The 18,605-nt window shown below is 41.3% G+C and overlaps 4 protein-coding genes across 7 annotated transcripts in view; 3 read left to right on the forward strand and 1 right to left on the reverse strand.

The window, feature by feature from the left end:
• The window catches only part of col4a2 (collagen, type IV, alpha 2), a 60,761-nt gene extending 58,801 nt beyond the window's left edge, over positions 1 to 1,960 (forward strand). For all 3 annotated transcript variants that reach the window (XM_068704918.1, XM_068704920.1, XM_068704919.1), the window contains one exon: positions 675 to 1,960. In XM_068704918.1, the coding sequence (XP_068561019.1) occupies positions 675 to 929 (255 nt within the window). In that variant the 3' untranslated portion in view covers positions 930 to 1,960. The remainder of the gene's footprint in view (positions 1 to 674) is intronic.
• Positions 1,961 to 2,022: 62 nt separating this feature from the next.
• On the reverse strand, positions 2,023 to 6,390 carry rab20 (RAB20, member RAS oncogene family). The gene is made up of 2 exons (XM_068704922.1): positions 5,965 to 6,390; positions 2,023 to 3,175 (listed from the first exon to the last, which is right to left on the reverse strand). Exons 1-2 carry the CDS (start codon positions 6,152 to 6,154, stop codon positions 2,583 to 2,585), a joined length of 783 nt encoding a protein of 260 aa, XP_068561023.1. The 5' UTR covers positions 6,155 to 6,390; the 3' UTR covers positions 2,023 to 2,582.
• A 1,845-nt stretch (positions 6,391 to 8,235) lies between these two features.
• On the forward strand, positions 8,236 to 13,851 carry naxd (NAD(P)HX dehydratase). 2 transcript variants are annotated; one of them, XM_068704923.1, is made up of 11 exons: positions 8,236 to 9,330; positions 9,470 to 9,910; positions 10,171 to 10,321; positions 10,428 to 10,473; positions 10,597 to 10,685; positions 11,137 to 11,245; positions 11,637 to 11,687; positions 11,767 to 11,874; positions 11,985 to 12,105; positions 12,274 to 12,397; positions 13,269 to 13,851. In XM_068704923.1, the coding sequence occupies exons 1-11, from the start codon at positions 8,817 to 8,819 to the stop codon at positions 13,417 to 13,419; spliced, it is 1,905 nt and encodes a 634-aa protein (XP_068561024.1). In that variant the 5' UTR covers positions 8,236 to 8,816; the 3' UTR covers positions 13,420 to 13,851. The 2 variants fall into 2 exon arrangements, with proteins under 2 accessions (XP_068561024.1, XP_068561026.1); XM_068704925.1 differs by having other exon boundaries at positions 8,238 to 9,330; positions 11,770 to 11,874.
• A 286-nt stretch (positions 13,852 to 14,137) lies between these two features.
• On the forward strand, positions 14,138 to 18,321 carry ing1 (inhibitor of growth family, member 1). Its single transcript, XM_068704926.1, has 4 exons — positions 14,138 to 14,266; positions 15,339 to 15,520; positions 16,668 to 16,816; positions 17,397 to 18,321. Exons 2-4 carry the CDS (start codon positions 15,382 to 15,384, stop codon positions 18,036 to 18,038), a joined length of 930 nt encoding a protein of 309 aa, XP_068561027.1. The 5' UTR covers positions 14,138 to 14,266; positions 15,339 to 15,381; the 3' UTR covers positions 18,039 to 18,321.
• Positions 18,322 to 18,605: the final 284 nt, after the last annotated feature.

The following is an 18,605-nucleotide window of genomic DNA, read 5'->3' on the forward strand; positions in this document are numbered from 1 at the left end:
GTGGGAAGTGTAGGATGTTATGAATACTAGATTGTTGGTGGACCCATTCAGGCTTACATCTCTCAATACAACCATTGCCTCTTGTTACAAAGAAGTCGCCACTTTTCCTCCTACCCTCCATTGTTCTACAGGATTTTGTTTCCTATTTATCATTATATAGGGCTACTTTCAGAAACTCAAGCAATATGTCTTTGCACCATAAAGCAATCGAACATATGTGTAAAATCATACCTGATAACAGTCAGTGTAGTTTCTCGAGCAAGGCTGGCAATATTCTATGAAAAACACAAAACCAACGATGCATTTGTCCGTCTCTTAATTCCTTTTCCTACCCTCTCTGTGGCAGTAACATCCATCTTATTCATTCTTACCGAAGATGAAAATCATAAAAAAAACGGGTCACAAATATATATTTTTCTTTACAAACAGGAGTACATTTTTGAATTTGTTTGGCACTATTTTCAGCTGAGGATTTGGCGTGCTAGTATTTATGGCAGCAGGATGATGTGGTATTTTGGTCTTTTTTTTATGGGATTTGTTGACAAAAAGAAAAAACACAATATCACATTATCAATAAACGTATCCTCTAAAGTGTTACATGTAACCAAATACTCTTGTGTACGTTTGATTTCACACCTTCCTCATTTCTTCCCCTCTCACCTTGTTCTCCACAGCACACAGCAGCAGGAAATGAAGGCGGAGGTCAGTCCTTGTCGTCGCCCGGTTCTTGCTTGGAGGACTTCCGCACAACACCCTTCATTGAGTGTAACGGGGCCAAAGGCACATGCCACTACTTCGCTAACAAGAACAGTTTCTGGCTAACCTCCGTAGATCAGTCGTTCCACACTGCGCCGGCATCAGAGACGCTCAAAGCAGGCCAGCTCCTGTCACGCATCAGCCGCTGCCAGGTCTGCATGAAGAACTTGTGAGGGACTCTCCAGTAACGCCGACACACAAACAAGTTGTTGTATTGACAGTGGTCTAGTGTCGTCTTGCTATCCATGTACTTAACCAAACAAAGGGGGATCTGAAATACCGATTCAAATCAATGTAAAACTTTCCCGCCGAGCCACAGAGCTCAGATATGCAACGACTGTGATGCCTCGAGCTTTGAGTGAAATGTCCCACTGTAGATAAAAACAAGAGAAGCCCCATAATGAAGTCAACAGCTTTATGGGAAAATAAGTATTTTTGTGTTAAATGTGGATTGGTGCTTACTGTTTAACTTATTACCTCAGCTACGATGACACATTGTAAACGATCAGAGACCGTACACTACAGCTGAACCAAAGACGCCCATGTGTGTGTATGCACTGCTTTAGTTTATCTAGATGATTTTATTGTTTCGGGTATACAGCCCACCATAAAGCCACTAACACTGCTTCTCAGCCAGCTGAAGAATGCGTCTTGAACAATCGTTGGTTGATACCATTGACAGTATTATCCTGCTTTTATTCAATTGCTCTTAAAAAAACCTGTTTTTATAATAAGACAGTCTTTTCAAGCTGTTCATCCGTTTTATGCATTTATCAACCATTGCAAAATCTCCTGTAGCTCTTCATTTTTCATACGCCATTATGTTCACACAATGCACTGATTCTGTTTGTATTTATACCCGCTGAATGAAGTTGACTCATGTCCGTAGGAGTTAAAACATGTCTTATCTAATACGACTCATGTCACACTCATTTTCCTTTACAAATCTACTAATTATTGAACTGCCAACAGGACAGAATGTAAACAGCTCGGATCAAAGTTCTAACTTTGCTAATCCAGGCTGCGGTCACTGATCCTGAATATTTTACACAATTTAGAAAGTAGGTCAAATCTTCTACTTCACCTACAGTCGCTCGTTTGATTAGGCTGGGGATATACTTACAATTAACTGTAATGCTATTTTGGTAATTTTCATAACATGATTATTTCATTGGATTGTAAAGATTAAACGTTGTTTGTTATACTTCTGATTGTGTTGTTTTACTCTCACAATCCAAAACCAATCTGGCAGATCAGACAGACATGTAAAATAAAAATCTTTATTATGACAGCGCATTTAAAAATTCAATCGGTATATCAACTATTTACACTCATTGAAAAGTTCCAAATGTGCCTTTAAGATATAAAGATCTGTATTAACGATAGCAACAGAGCATAAAAGAAAACATGATTTGTTGAAACCTTAAATAACTATAATAAACACATTGCAATGTGCCACATAACAATTAGTGATGTTAACTTTGTGACATTCTAAAACGTTAACAAAAAGCAGTGATTGATTTCTTATGCGTGTTATTTGATCACAGACACATTTTTGGGAGATTAGTGTGGTTTCAGTTGTTGTGGTGGAAGGTTTCAAAGCGCAGAGTGATGACGTAACACGTTTACTCCCCTCCTATAAATGTTAGCAGACACTATAAACGCTCGCTGCTTTTTCTGACAGAATCAACAAAGCGTGTTTGTGTCACTGGGAGATCATTAATGCCATCGGGTCTCAGTCAAGAGAAATAAGTAGTACCATCACAGTGTGTATTTGGTGTGCAGATTGTCCTTTGTTAGAAACAAGTCTCTGCTGGTAGCAGCCTCTAGCAGCAGGCAGACCTGGCCCGCTTGTTGCCGGCCCCCCTGCACTCCTCCAGGTCCACCGTAGGAGACTGCTGGTTCTCATTTCTCTTCCTCAGGATGGAGGGCAGCACCAGATCAAACAACGCCTCAAACAGAGTGTCCACATTGTAGCCCGTCTTGGCGCTCGTCTCAAAGCACATCTTCTCCGCGGGCAGGCTGCTCTTCTCCTCCAGGCCCTTGTAGCGCAGTATTCTCCCATAAAGCGCGGCTGCATCTTCGGGGGTGACCTGCTTGTGTAGCGTCATCCCAGAAAGGGAAGCGGGGGAGGCCGGGGGCGTGGGGCAACCGGACGGCACCGGTGGTTCCGTCCTCTCCTCCTCGCACTCCTCAGACGCCACATCCGAGTCCAGAGACAGCTGGGCTTTAGGGTCCGTGAGATCAGCCTTGTTGCCCACTAGAGCGTAAATGCAGTCGTGGTTGGCGGTGTCGGTCAGGGACAGGAAGCGCTCCTCCAGCTCCGCTAGGCTCTGCCAGTTGGTGACGTCATACGTGAGGATGACAGCGGCGGCGCCTCTACAGTACATTGAGCCCAACCCGTGGAACTGTTCACGACCTGAGGAGACGGGAGAGAGAGGTCAACAGTGTCCGACTCAACTTGAACCCCATAAAACCACAGAGGCTTAAAAACAGCCATACTGAAGGAGAAGGACACACAGAGAAGTTGTGCAAGACAGTCAGCAGTGTGAAAACAGAAACAACCTTTGTCATTGAAATATGCGGAGTTCTTGAAAGGGCACATTGTGTGCGAATACTTTGCCACCGGGGGCATCTCTTGGTTAATACTCAGTGTCAGTTCATCAAGCACACCTAACTATGATTATTTTGTTGATTAACTGAATGTTTTGTCCAGAAAATGTTAAAAAATTTGGAAAAATCACTGTTTAAATATCCCAGAGTGCAATGAAGTATCTTCAAAGTCTTTGTTTTATCCGAACAATAATCCAAACTCAAATTATATTGAGTTTATTGTTATACATGAACTAAAAAGAGAATTGTTCATATTTGTTTGCTTGAAATAATTGGAACGATTAATTCTGATTAATTTGATGTCAGTCGACTAATTGATTAATTAACTAATCATTTCAGCTATACTGCTATCTAAGAGTGCATTCACTACACTAATTCACCTCAAATACCTCCTGGAACACAGAGTACACTGAAGATGTGAGGTATGAAGATATATTTTTTTACATACTATTGGCTGAGTGACAATGACTCCGTCCTCTTTGTGCATCTGGAAATTAATATTGTATGTAAGTTTGGAAAGGCTAGGTTAAAGCGTGAGGAGTCAGGTCTTCCCTTACCAACCCTGTCATGTGACTACTAAGAACAGGAACAAGGTATGTGGCTTAAATGCCTCCATGGGACTTTTAAATTAAACTGAAAAGCTGCATTATCACTGGGAACAAATCAACAGACTGTTTTCAATGTGCAGAGCCAAACATCTGACAGGTTTTTGTATACAACCCATATAACTGCCAACGCTTTATGGCCGACGCTGACGGGTCTGCAACAGCAGCGTTGAAGTGACTCAGCGCTGATCCGGCATTTCTCCACCACAGTGACTAAATAAAACGAACACAAGAGCCTCCCGTCACAGGTCATGGAGTGAGGGGAACACAGACAGGAAATGGCTTACTGGTGACATGGTCGGCCTTTCCTTATCTCTGCGGCTCACCGACTCTACATTTGTGCAGTGCGTATTTGCCCAAGAGGGTTTTTTGTAATTCATGTTGACACAATACTGGAATGTAGTGCAGTTAAAAGCGTATTCATCAGCAGTAACTGGATGAATCACCAACATGTTCCTGGCATAGCTAACAGAAATCCCCAAATTAATGTGTTTAAGAAAGAATGTACTTTAAGTTATTGTGACTCTTAGAGCCAAATCTGCAAATCACTGAAAACTAATTTGTCAATGGCATTTCAAGATTAATGTGATTGATCTAATAGAATAAGGCCCTTTGCAGTGTGTCTGTTGTCAAGCAGGCTGCAGCACATGTAAACAAGATGTTTAGATGTTTTAGTAAGAATGTGCATTTTTAGAAGCTTTCCTTTGAGGTGTTAGATTAAATCAATGTGGAATTGTCTGTTTTTTGTCAAATCATTAGCAGTGAAGTCTCTCTGTCAGGCAGCTGTTCATCGGTTAAAGAAGGCTAAAGGTGTCTGATTGTGTGAGCGTACTCGGATGACAATAGCTTTGATTGGATCAGTATTGAGCAATATGGCACAAGATAAGGCACACAGTGATTTGATTGTGTTGATCAGCAAACAGGAAGTGACTTATATGTAACACAACATATATTCTAATAAAACAGTGTTAAAGTCTCTGCAGAATAATAAGCGGGACCTCAAAGTGTTTGTTTAGGAAGCAGGTGTTTATCAGGGTGAGTGTGTGACGGATTTTAAAGGCATCAAATGCATTTAAGCATATAAGAACCAACTAAAACTGGAACAAATGCTATTGTACCTCTTTCCAATTCAGGAATTTTTATTTATTCTACCCTACAGCCAAATTGCAGACACAGTTTCATCACAAACTACCAGAGCCAAAGGGAGTGTCTAAGAATTATTTTTTCCCAGACAGTTCGACGAGCTGCCAGAAACTAAATTATTAAATTTGTAATTATATAAAAATTAAATGGATATGAAATTTGCTTGATGAAAATGATCAAAAGTAAAGTAAAAGTAATTGGCTAATGTCATGTTTGACTAAGTGACCAACAGACTTATTTATGAGTTTATTAAATGTTTTGGGAATAGTCTCTTTTTAAACAATACTTTGGGTTGTTTGAGTCATATATTGTTTAATATTTTACTTTTGACCAACCAAACTTTTTTTTCTTTTAAGATTAAGGTCCAGTATACTTCACTTGTCAATAACTTTGAGCTGATGCAACCAAATGTTATGTTAATGATTACAGGTTCTGTCCAGTAGATTTTCATCAGCATAAAATCAAGAAGGTCTGATCCAATCAAGTCGTTTAAGGGACACTGGCATTGTTTTAAAAAGGACTGTGAGATTCATTTTAAAGTTGTCCTTGGGGATATTTTAACTTATATTTTAACTTAAGTGTGTTTGACTATCAGCATGTTTCTTTTTACCTGAAAAGCTGTAATTATGCGAGACTTCATAAGACATGGTGTTGCTCCAGCACTCAATCTCTAACGGTAGTTAGCAGAGTGCTAACGGTCCTGACTGAACGGTCACATGCTCGTGATTGCCTCAGGTGGTTGGATCACGCGTTATCAGGTAAACAAAGTTAAATAAACAGAAGAAATTAAATTAAAGCGTGGAAAGAAAAAGAAAAGTCTGAAGAAAATAAAAGAGGGAGGTATTACCAGCAGTGTCCCATATTGAGATATTGTAAGGTCCCCACTGTTTGAGGAAAAACGCCCCTCCAACGGTGCTGATGGTGTCTTTGAACCTCCTCTCCGTGTACCTGTGGAGCAGCGACGTCTTGCCCACGTTCATGTCTCCCAGGAGAACCACCTTTACGTCGGGCTTCTTCATCTTCGACACTTCGGGCATGTTGCTGAGTCGTCGGGTCCCGCAACGGGGGCGCTCTTTCTTCTCTCTTTTGTCCGTGGGAGAGAAACTCGCTCTAGCTCGTCAATGTAATGTCAGTTTGGCCGCGAATTCCGCAGACCAACGCCATTTCATGAACTACAGTTAGTTTGTGACAGAGTGGCTGTCCAGCGCTGGCTCCTCTCCATCTGGTGTCTGACTCTGAACTTCGAAAAGTGACTGAGGTGAAACAGGAAGTAGGTGAGGAGTGGAACTAGGGGATATGTTCCCTGAGCTACGCCTTTCAGGTTCAGCTAGCGGCAGGCTATGTACCCTTGTATAAAGAGAAGTGTGAACCGCCCCTAGCTGTCTACCATGTTTTAGTTTTTTCTTAACACAAAACACAACACAATTTAGAGAACAAAATCATTTCAGACAAAGTAGCCAGGCACAATATATGATCATATAATTCAAATAAAACACACCAGGGGTGCAAAGAAATAAATACTAAGTAGTATGTCCAGATTAGGGGACATTTCAACTTCAGAAGACAGCTAGCTTTTTATAGACTATCTTGCCAAATGCATGCATTTGACCATGACACATAAAGAACACTTGATGAAGAGAACGTGGGTCTCTTGAATAAGCAGGATCTTCACACCGCAAAAATAACTCCTCAAAACAAGACAAATAGGCTTCCTTTAAGAGGCCCTTACCTTTATCACAATGAAGCACAAGTCCGGGCTCACTCTATAACAGGGGCTGTCAACCTTTTAGATAAGGAGTGACATTCTTAAATGCTCTTGTTAATCAGTGTGCCATATCAACATTAAGGTTAACAGTAAGTTTAATTAGGACACCACATTCAAATTAAAATCATTAACGCATCTGTAATTTTATTTCATTCTATAAAGTCAACGTGAAAAAACAACATTTTGCTCCCATAATCAGGACATTGCATATATCATTACATATATGGTAATTATAACTAAAAACACACTACAAGAAGGCTACTATTCTTATGAAAACACTACCAACCTTGCATGAGGCCACATTTGCACACGTGCTGCTAGTGTGCCACTACTATAGGTTGCCTACCTCTGCTCTATATCGTTTCAGTCTTACAGCAGGCAACATTATATTCTTTAAAACTACCAACTTTTTTTTAATTTCCAGTCGACCAATTTTAAACCAACTTCAGTTTTATTTTTAACATTACTTGTGCCTCAGAACACACTTGCTGAGCTTTGAATGCATCCTTCTCTGCTACGCATGGGACAGCAAATGTAACAGTAATACATTTTTATGACGATTTAAAAATAAGTGTGAATGATATTTACTCTGTACTTTAGAATGACATTGTAAAGTAGATGATTTTATGTATAAAAAAAGTAGCCTGCTTTTATATTTTGATACATTTTGTTACTTTTTGTTATGTGTGACTTTTATTTGCAACACTTACAAATAACTAATACCCCAACAAAAGAAAGAAAACTGGTGCAATGGTAATTACAAACAAACAATGATTATTAATATTGCAGAGCAAAGAAATGTAGTGATGAACAAGTGATGTTTATGTTTAACGTTGGAACATATCTGCATCTACAAACCGCCTAAATGCACATATGCACACATGTTCACACGTGTTTGCCATTGTGTTTGAACTTATTAAGGGTAACCTAATATATTGGATTAATTTGGTGAAACATCAACCAACCAGCTTCTAGCGGCCATTAGAAGAAGTGCAGCTTTAAGCTACTTCCGCTTTGGCTGCTCAGCTGTGGCGGCTGCTGATCATCTACTGGGATATAGGATTGTCCGAGGCGCCTTTAAAGGCACCATCAACTCCTTCTTCCTGTACTGGTGCGCTGGGTCAATGCGCCTCATGATCCGGACCGTTTGTATACAGTTGTCAGCGTTGAAACGCACTTCCAGTTTAGGTAAGAAGAACTGTGATCAACAAGGGGGGGGTGAAGAATGATAACAACATGCCGCAAGAGATTCAAATGCTCGCCTTTTTTTTCACGGTTGCTCTGGCAATTGTCGCCACATTGGTCTGTTTGAACGAGAAAGGTAAAGTGAAGGAAACATTGTGACATTTTATTTCATTGCTCTGGTAGCTGTAATGCTAGCTAAGCTAAAGCGCTCACTGTTGTTCGAGGAGTTGACACGTTAAGTCCCAGTTGGCTGTGAACTGGTGGGGGCACTAGGACCCCGCAGACACCTAGCACTGACGGAAGAGCAGGCGGAGAAAGGTGAAGTTACCCTCAGACTACTGATCAGAGGTCAGTTTTGAAATTCCACCAACTGAGCACAAGGTTTGACAAGGGGCTGGTGACACCGATCCCCGGTCAGTTAATCAAAAGTACGAAGCTACGCATTTTGTTAATGACGTAAAATGATAAACATAGACGTCTGGGCTTTAGCTAGCATACAAAGAGTTGACCTGTACAAGATATTGTAATGGTTCCCAAGTTAAAACCCCTCATTATTAGCCCCACTAACCCTTCTGAGCTACCTACATGGCCAGTTGTTGATGTTTGGGATGTCGCTGCCCCGCGGCTTTGATGCAGCTAAGAGCAAAGATCCAGACCAGACGTCCATTATAATCCGCAGTGTCAACATCTCCATTCAACTCCTTGTGGTGCAGTTTGCTCCGTAAGAGAGCCGGTTTGCACCCCCCGTTATGCAAGCGAACACAACACGGGGCTTCTTGTGGTCGGACGTGGAGACGAGGACCTTGTTGAACATCTGGGGGGAGCAGGACATCCAAGTGGCGCTGGATGGAAACTTCCGAAACAGCTTCGTGTACCGCGACGTGTCCCGGAGGCTGGGGGCGATGGGGTTTGAGAGGACGCCGGAGCAATGCAGGGTGCGGATCAAAAGCCTCAAGAGACAATACTTGTTAGCGAAGGAAGGTAATCTACGCAACAACGGGCAGTATCACAAGATCTGTAAGTTTTATGACACCATGGAGAGGATTTTGAGCAACCGGGCCGCTCTTGATCCTCAGGAGTTCATAGACGGCGGGGCGGGAGGAGAGGAGGCCGTGGATGGCCTGGAGGAGGATGGAGAAGATGCTCAGGATGCATACTCGGAGAGCACAGGGGAGTGTCCCTATCCTGCAGAGACCGAGGTGAAGCTGGAATACCCAACTGTTCCCATCCCTATTCCAGTTAAAGTGACAGTGGGCAATAACAGTGAGTCCTCCCTCCATTGTCCACATTCATTATTTATTCTGTGTTTGACGGATGTTGTTATAATTTCTAATACCACAATGATGTAATTCTATTATGCTCAAAGTTGCGTCGCACAATGTCTCGCCCCTCTCTACTCCAGGCACTCCAGTGAGACCACACAACAGCAGCCAGTCGGCCAGCAACCTGTCAACCAGAACGCCTAAACGGCCGAGGAAGCGACGCGCTAACTTCCCCATGGAGAAACTGATGGAGCAGTTCCTGGAGCAGAGCGCCCAGGCCGAGGACAACTTCTACCGGATGGAGGAGCAGCGCTTACAGGCGGAAGACCGGCGCAGGGAAGCCGAGCACGCCAGGGAGCTGCACATGCTCCAGATGCTCGGGCAGATGTTCTCCAGCATCTCCAGACCCGGCGCTGCTGCCACTCCCTCCAAAACAGCTCCGCCTGCCCATGTTCCCACGTTTTCCAGTGCCGCCCCGTCGTGTACACATGGCCAGTCCGGTCGTCTCAGACGCCCTCCACCCCAGACAGACTGTTGCACCCAAAAAAATCCACTGGTGAACCCAGAACCCCAGGGATTAGGTATTAGTTTTGGTTGTCATGTGCAGCATTGAGGTGGAAAGTAAAGGCATATCAGCTCTAATGTGACAGCTCAGTGATGGAGCTGTCACTCCAGGCAACAGTTTTTCTTTAGTTAGGTGGTTTGGGTATTTTTTCTTAATTCGCAGTGCATATTATCTCTTTATTTGTTGGTTTTGTAGCCAAACAAAAAATCGTAGATTTAGACTCAAGCCGAGCAAGTATCCCACACTTTAAAACTGTCACTTTGTTTATTCCCTCAGTGTTTGAACGCTACTACAGTTTGGGGTCTACGTCACACAGAGGCATGGAGGATGACGTCATCTCACTGGTAAAGAACATAGTGCCTCCACTGACGTCCAAAAAGCACAAGGGACAGGATGGACGTATCGGGATCATTGGAGGATGCCAGGAGTATGTCACAATTTGCCCTTAATACGAACATCATTTACCAAAGAAGAATTACATTTGTAGTTCTATAGAACATTTGCCCTAATATTTTCATCTCCGCACTCTCAAGCTATACTGGAGCTCCATACTTTGCCGCCATCTCAGCATTGAAAGTGGTGAGCAGTCATTCTGATTGTGCTCGTGATGGATTTCTTGTTAATGTGATCCAGTCTGAACTGATGTTTTTGAGTTATAAGTCCAGTTCGGGTGCAGTGACTGTGCCTTTGTCTTGTTTACAGGGGGCCGACTTGGCTCATGTGTTCTGTACCAAAGATGCTGCAACTGTGATCAAATCATACAGCCCTGAGCTCATAGTTCATCCTGTTCTGTAAGTACAGATCTACGTGGACCAATTAGCATCTGAATATCATGTTGACAGGACACAATTCTTTTGTTCACAGTATCAAGAGAGTAGGATATATGACAGAGACACCTCTGTATAATGTAATGCAGCTCAATATCACACACAAACACATCCTTTCGTCACGTTGTGTGTGTGTGTGTGTGTGTGTGCACTGTTGCCATTTATTCATAAACCATTTCATCAATGAAAACCAAGCTTATTTATGCGAAAAGCATAAAAAAAAGCTTTTGGAGAGCATGACCAAGAAGGGACTTTTCATAATGTGTGGATTCAGATACATCTAACGCGGGTTTGTCTTTATTTGTGTGTGTGTGTGTGTGTGTGTGTGTGTGTGTGTGTGTGTGTGTGTGTGTGTGTGTGTGTGTGTGTGTGTGTGTGTGTGTGTGTGTGTGTGTGTGTGTGTGTGTGTTTTAAGGGACAGCCCTAATGCAGTGGAAGAGATAGAAAAATGGCTCCCAAGACTTCACGGCCTTGTGGTGGGACCAGGTCTAGGGAGAGAAGATGCATTACTGAAAACAGCCAAGGCACGTGGAATACATTTACTCAAAACAGTCTCTATGGCTAACTGCTTGTGCATGACCACAAAACTGAACAAAAGTCATATTCTTAGAATACAGTGATGAATTTAAGCTGCACGCAACACAACTCATGTTTATTTAAATACAATTCCCAGAAAACGTGGCTTGGTGGGAATGTCAAAGATTTGAGAGAAAGATCTCATACTGATGATTCAAACTTTATCTGAAAGAAGCACATGTGCACTGCTGCTAAGTTGACACTGAATTATAGCCCATCTTTGATGAGACTGATGGAACTAAAGACAACATTACAGTGTGCTTGTTGGACCAGAATGACTTGGGTATAATGTATAACTAATATGTTATCTCTAGATAACCTCTTTTTCTTCTCTTTTAGGAGGTGATCGAGAAGTCTAAAGCGAGAGATATCCCGATAGTCATTGATGCAGTAAGTGTTGAACAGATGGGATTTTATTGTCAAAGCCGTACACAGTCACTGAGTGTGTTTGTGGTTTGTTTCTTATGAGCAGGACGGATTATGGCTAGTTACACAGCAACCATCTGTTATCCAAGGGTACCCGAAGGGAATCCTCACACCTAACTTCATGGAGTTTACTCGGCTGTATGAGGCTCTGGTGGGTCTTTCTGCAGAGGGGATCTGGTCACCAATTGATGGCACATAACATATCATTCTGTGTGTTAATGTATGTGTCTTTTTGCCTTTCCTGTGTGTTTGCTGTCTCAGCACCATGAGCCCATGGAAATCAGTGATCATCAACGCAGCGTCATGCAGCTCAGTGTAGCGATGGGTAACCTCACTATGGTGCTAAAAGGAGAACATGATCTCATTACAGACGGCAGTAAGGGTTAGTGTCAAGTCCATGTACAGTATAAATACAATGAATATTTAGGAAATACACTTTTACAGCTGCACATTTACCTTTTTTCCACTTTGTGTAAATTGCTAATTGGGTATGAATCCTGAGAAAGTTGAGAGCTTTTTTTCTTTTGTGACTGTGATGTCTTGTTTTCAGTGATCTCGTGCAGTATTGAGGGCAGTGGGAGGAGATGTGGTGGACAGGGTGATCTTCTATCTGGATCTATGGGGGTTTTGGCACACTGGGCCCATGCTGCCTCTGCAGCTGGAATGATCCGAAGGTGAAGACAAGATTAGCTGCTTGTGCATTTGTTTTAATAGTTGTGTATAGCACCTTTTTATAAAGGACCATGCCATTTTTTAAATGTTTAAAAACACATTTTGTGAACCATTTCTAAAACATTTTGTGTTGGGATCGATTTTATACCTTTTACAGCACCCGTTGATCTCCATTCACTTCAGTACGTTACAAAACTCAAATTGCAAGTCCTTGAAATTTGCTTGACTTGCATAATCTGTTCTAGTTAATATGAAGTCACTTTTTTGTTAATTTATTGTAGATCTGATCTAAAAGGTTTAGTTAGACTAGATAAACATAAATGAATTGTCAACCATTGTGATAATCGATTTTGATATTGTCATTTTTCAATCACAATGCAAAACAAAGAGTTCCAGGCTTTACATTGTGATCATATACTGCTTTACCTTGTTGTATGTGATAATAAAATGAACATCTTTGGGTTTGGGATATTTGGTCATAAAAAAAAACATAAGTTGCATTCCAAATTGCATTTGACAAACTATCTATTGGGACATGCTAAATCTTTTTCTGCCATACTAGTTAGTATGGCACTATGTGGTAGTATGAGTATTGGAACCCACTGATACATTTGAAGATGTCACCTATGACTGTGGTGGGAGGTGTTCACCATGTTCTGGCATTGTATAGATCAAGAAAATAATCGTCAGACTAATAATGAAAATTGTTTTTATTTGCAGCCCTATGTATTGTTATTGTCACACGGTAATGCTGTTAACAATCATCAGAAGTTGAACCACTACTACGATCTACTAAAGTGTAATATTGTACAAATAAATATGTTTATGTGTCTCTCTGTTTCATAATCCATCTTTTTTTTTTGTATCCTCCAGTGTAAATCCATCGGTGGTTGCAGCATTCGGGGCTTGTTCTCTGACGAGGCAGTGCAACAGTCAAGCATTCCAGCGACATGGCAGGTCCACCACCACATCGGACATGATCCAGGAGATTGGCTCAGCCTTCAAAAAGCTATTTGAAAGCTGAAGTCAGCCAAATGAAAAGTGTTGTTTCAAAAGCTATACACATAGTGTACATACTCAAGTTTGCATTGTTAAAAACTGCTGATATAGCCTATGGATGGGCTGGTGGAAAAAATTCTCATCAAGCGGAATTTGAATGAAGGACAACGCTCAAATTCTGGTGCAAAAAAAAAAAAAAAGTACACACTGACTTGTTGTTTGAGTTGTATTAAACCCTGTAAGAAAACCAACAAATATGGTCTTCCGTTTCTCAAGTATTATTATTATTATTATTATTGTTATTATTATTATGAATGCATTCACCAAACATGCTGAGGTCGCTACATTTTTCACAACCCACCAAAGAGATTGAGATGGTAAGATAAATAGGGCCACTGTAAATCAGAAAACTGTTTGATTTTTTTTGTTTTAAATAAATATGGTTTCGTGTAACTGACTATTTGAACAAGTTCTTGGAAGCCGTCACGGGAAAAGTGCCTTTGTTGTCACAGCCGGGCAATATTGACTCAGAGCATGACAACATACCAGGGTCATGTTTATTACTGCCAAGGAAGGGGAATGCATTCATTTAATACTATTTGTAATGATAAAATAGGCTGAAGTCAATGGTTGAAGCCAAACGGAAGTAGTGTATATTATACTTGTATCAGTGACCGCTCCGTACTTAAATATTTGCTCAGGCACTTTAGCTGACAGCTAACATTAAAATCCATTGGGCTAGTAGGACCAACACTAACGTTACACTGGTGGTCCACTCTACACACGACCTAGCGTTAGCAACAACAGCAACAACTGCATTACGGAGTGTTCAACGTCTGCCACTGAAAACAAAGCTATTATTATCCACACAGGTACGTTAATCTGCAAGCCGCCTCGCTACAAACTAGATACGTTTAGTTAAGCTTTGTTGAATGATAGTTTTTGCATTGCGTCTCATGTGAATCGTTAAGTAACGTTATGCGTGTAATGCTAACAGAAGCTAATTTAGCTAACTGTTACATTGACGCGAACATGATATAAATAAGGCCGCTTAAAGTGTCTAAATTATTGCTTAATGTTCGTAATTATGTGTGTAACGGTAGCTTGTGGATGTAGTTAGCAGTTGAGTGTTGTGTGATTGTTTACGATGTGATTGAATGAAGTGTTTTTCTTCACACTGGTTAGTATCTTTGTGTTTGATACATTAACGTTAGCTGACGTTTCAGTGCTGTCAGTAAGCGACTAACATCACTGATAATATGTTTCGTTTTGTAAAGTAAGATTTTTAGAGTTGGCTAATCTCAAATGTGCAAAGAGGAGGAAGTTCGTAACGTTATCTGTAACCGTTATTTAATCGCCACGACTAAAATTAGACACAGGAGCTGTTGTCGATGGACATATTCAATCGGACTTATATGTGGTTGATTCTACATTAATGTGTCGGTTTATCTTTTATCCGACGTTTCTTGGCGTTAGTTAATCGGGAAATCTAGCTAGCTTACCTAGCTAACATCAGTGTTGTGCTAACGTTAGTGTTTATCGTTGTTGTCAGTATTCACTTCAAGTAACTAACGGTAACGTGTTGTCCATCTGAACTCGCAATGTTTATATTTATTTTCTTCTTAAAAGAGTTGTGTTTCTTCTGCCCCAAACTAGTTTCTCTCTGTTGGCAGATATATAGTACACGTAGCAAGCGATCTTTAGGATGGCTGACTTCAGATGAGTTGCCCCCTCCCCCTTTCTCATTTTGACTACTATAGTGTTTGTTTCCGGACTGATTTAAAATGCTTTATACTGGAAATCAAGACAAATACCCAACGACTTTTATATCAGGGACGTTTGAAGTTACTAAATGAAGTAATAGTTGCCAGGAAAACAGCGTTTGAACATCTTTTAAAGAAACACTACACATTTTACATTTTAATAATGATTTGTTGGTAACAGGTGCAGGCGTCGGAGTGTTCTCCGTGAAGAAAAGGGGTTCACGATGTTGAACCCGACCAATGGCGACCCGAGCCACGTCGTTGTGAATTACGTAGAGGAGTATTTGGACCTGGTGGAGTCACTACCGTTTGACCTGCAGAGGAGTGTGTCCCTCATGAAGGAAATTGATGCCAAGTATCAAGGTAAAAAAATAGGTCCTCACAATTAATCAAAATGTTATTTATTAAAGGAAAAACACACAAAAAAGCATCTTTGTTTGGTACAGATCCCTGTGAAAATCTCATGATAATCATATTAATGTTTTTCCATGAGAATAACAATTTAAGAATCATCATCTACATTAATCAATACTAAATTAATTGCAAAAATCATGTAGTAGCATATAGTTAAACAATGACTTAACAGATACCGCAGTTGAAAATGGCAAACAATGTGGCTGTGATTTCTTAGGAGTTTTCCTTGAGAGTACCATGTAATTAGGTACTTATCATGGAGAACATGCTGGCAATGTTTATTTGGTACACTTGGCACATTCTACAGAGGAATTTTAGAGTAGCTGACACTGTGTGTGTGTGTGTGTGTGTGTGTGTGTGTGTGTGTGTGTGTGTGTGTGTGTGTTTGCAGTGATCAAATAAGGCCAGCAATATAATTGTTGTCTTCCTGTGTGATTGTACATTACAGATGGGCATGCGGTTCATGACATATGGAGATTAAACTTACATGTATACATTCATATTTTTTTTTTCCCCCCGCACTAAACCAAGTGAATTAGAAGGTACTTTAACAAGTGTACCGACTGATCACTTAGCAAATTACTTAGTAAATTGTAGACTTGTAGCTATAATGTACAATTACACACTACATTGTAGCTGCACGTCTGAACCTGCTGGCTCTTAACCTCTCCCACTAGATTGAGCCTAACACCCACCACGTTGCTCTCTCATCAGTCTCATTACAATCCCCCAAAGTAGTGGGTCTCACCTCCTGTCTTGTCCACATGTCATGCTTGATCAACATACAGGATGCACCTTTCATCTTCGCCGACTGCAGACTAAACTTAACAAAAACTATAATGCGGTAGTACTAGTTCAAACGTTGAACTGGCATCTCTGAACCCAACACATGCACTCCTGTTTCACGTAGCTAAAACTGATGTAGTCATTATTACTCATTATTCACTGAATAAAAGACATTCCACACCACATAATACAGAAAATTATCTAATATGACAAGCAATATAATTAAGTTTGTGTGTACCTTTTGAGAATATGTTGAATTTCAGTCGTCCTATTCCCATTTGAATTCCCCCCTTGATTTCTTCTTTGGCAGATGTTCTGAAGGAGCTTGATGATGCTTATGAACGGTATCGCAGAGAATCTGACTCACTTCAGAGGCGAAAGCTTCAGTTATCCATTCAGAGAGTGCTGATCCGTAGTCAAGAGCTCGGAGATGAGAAGATCCAGATTGCCGGTCAAATGGTACGTTAAGAGAGCCCTGCAGCTGCATATTGGCAAACCTCCAGTTCTGAGTGTGTGCAACTGTGTGAGGACACAGAAGTGCTTTTCCAGGAACATCTGTGCTCAGAAAATCTACCCTGAGTAAAAAAAAAAAAAGAAGCTTTTTTATACCTGATGATAAAAGGCCTTTTTGTATTGGGATTCCATTTTGTACACATTTGAATTTCTTTGAAGGTTGTGAATACTTATGTTGCTGCACATCTGGTTATTGACAGAATGTTGTAATGTTATACTGCGTAACTGGATAAACAAGGAGCATGTCTAACCTTTTGCTTTTCAGCCTGGTAAATTATGCAGATGAAAAATGATGGCATAAAAAAAGCAAACAGATTTCTTATTTAAGAATATGTTTTTTTGCCTGCAGAGATTAACTTTTCACATACAAAACCATTGGAACTCCATTCTACAGCTTGCCACTTTATACCCAAACAAGTTATGGTCTTAATTCTAGTTCCAGTGTTGCAAGTTTTCAGTCATCCACATGTACTTCAGACAACAGCGGGCAGAGCTTTACAGTAAATCTGAACCGTCTTTCTTTCAGGTGGAGTTGGTGGAGAACCGAACACGACAAATCGACTGGCATTCTGAACTTCTCCTTTCCTCTCAAGAAGTCCCAGAGACTCACATTCCCACAGCAACATCCATGACAGCCACTGCAGTGTCCGTGATGTCGTCGTCATCATCATCCTCAGCCACCGTTACTCCGGGCAAAACCAGCCACCACGAAAAGAAGCGTGACGAGGTTACCCCAGGCTCGGCCGGTGGAGACAAGGCCGGAGGAAAACGCTCAAGACGTCAGAAAAATGGAGAAAGCCGGGAAAGTTACGGGGGTGTGGACCACGTGGAGGAAGCGGGAGTGGGCGCATCCCGGGAAAAGAGAGCCAAAACGTCTTCAAAGAAGAAGAAACGGTCAAAAGGTAAATCCGAGAGAGAAGTGTCCCCGCCAGACCTGCCCATCGATCCAGATGAGCCAACATACTGCCTGTGTGAGCAGGTGTCTTACGGCGAGATGATTGGCTGCGATAACGACGAATGTCCCATTGAGTGGTTTCATTTCTCATGTGTCGGGCTCCATCATAAGCCCAAAGGCAAGTGGTACTGCCCCAAGTGTAGGGGTGAGAACGAGAAGAGCATGGACAAGGCCTTAGAGAGGGCCAAGAAGGAGAGGGCCTACAACAGGTAGCTCGCTCTGTCGGACCCAGTGAACACTACTATTACGTTTGTTTTGTCTTTGTTACCATTTACTGGCAGCACTGTTTAAAAGTAAAGGAATGTTGTAAATAGTTATTTTTGTAACTTCTGTATGGCTGAGAAACAAGACTGTTGGTATTATTAGTAAAAGATGGACACAGTTCAACCTGCATGTAACTTACTGCCCCTTTTTGTTTTCATCATGCATGCAACATCACCCACTCCTTCATATATGCTCAATTCATTTCACAAATAAAACCTTTCTAAATAAAGAATCATTTGAAGATGTTTTCACTAGCTGCTAAGTGGCAAAAAAACCAACCACGCTGGTTTAAAGATTAGTTTTACATTCCTATGCCTCCACTCCAGAGGTATTGTTTTCAGGTTGTCCACCCGTCCGTTCTTATGAACGAGACGTCTCAGGAATGTCTTCTTTGGACATTCATTCATACGCTAATTATGACAGTTCATGGCATCAAGATGACGTTTTGGAGGGACATTGATGCAAATGGGAAGTTGACTGGTTGGCAGAGGTTAAACGGTGAGGCGATAATTCTAG

Source organism: Cebidichthys violaceus, unplaced genomic scaffold (genome assembly GCF_023349555.1).
Source record: "Cebidichthys violaceus isolate CVI_PGR_0920_01 unplaced genomic scaffold, fCebVio1.0.p SCAF_11, whole genome shotgun sequence".
NCBI lineage: Eukaryota > Metazoa > Chordata > Actinopteri > Perciformes > Stichaeidae > Cebidichthys > Cebidichthys violaceus.

Excerpts from the sequence above, each read along its gene's own strand:
- naxd (XM_068704923.1), top strand. The coding sequence starts at position 8,817 with ATGCAAGCGAACACAACACGGGGCTTCTTGTGGTCGGACGTGGAGACG. Across the intron at positions 9,911-10,170 it reads CCCAGAACCCCAGGGATTAG|TGTTTGAACGCTACTACAGT; the intron begins GTATTAGTTTTG and ends TTATTCCCTCAG. Across the intron at positions 12,106-12,273 it reads CATTACAGACGGCAGTAAGG|TGATCTCGTGCAGTATTGAG; the intron begins GTTAGTGTCAAG and ends TCTTGTTTTCAG.
- rab20 (XM_068704922.1), bottom strand. The coding sequence starts at position 6,154 with ATGCCCGAAGTGTCGAAGATGAAGAAGCCCGACGTAAAGGTGGTTCTC. Across the intron at positions 3,176-5,964 it reads CTCAATATGGGACACTGCTG|GTCGTGAACAGTTCCACGGG; the intron begins GTAATACCTCCC and ends CCGTCTCCTCAG.
- ing1 (XM_068704926.1), top strand. The coding sequence starts at position 15,382 with ATGTTGAACCCGACCAATGGCGACCCGAGCCACGTCGTTGTGAATTAC. Across the intron at positions 15,521-16,667 it reads AATTGATGCCAAGTATCAAG|ATGTTCTGAAGGAGCTTGAT; the intron begins GTAAAAAAATAG and ends CTTCTTTGGCAG. Across the intron at positions 16,817-17,396 it reads TCCAGATTGCCGGTCAAATG|GTGGAGTTGGTGGAGAACCG; the intron begins GTACGTTAAGAG and ends TCTTTCTTTCAG.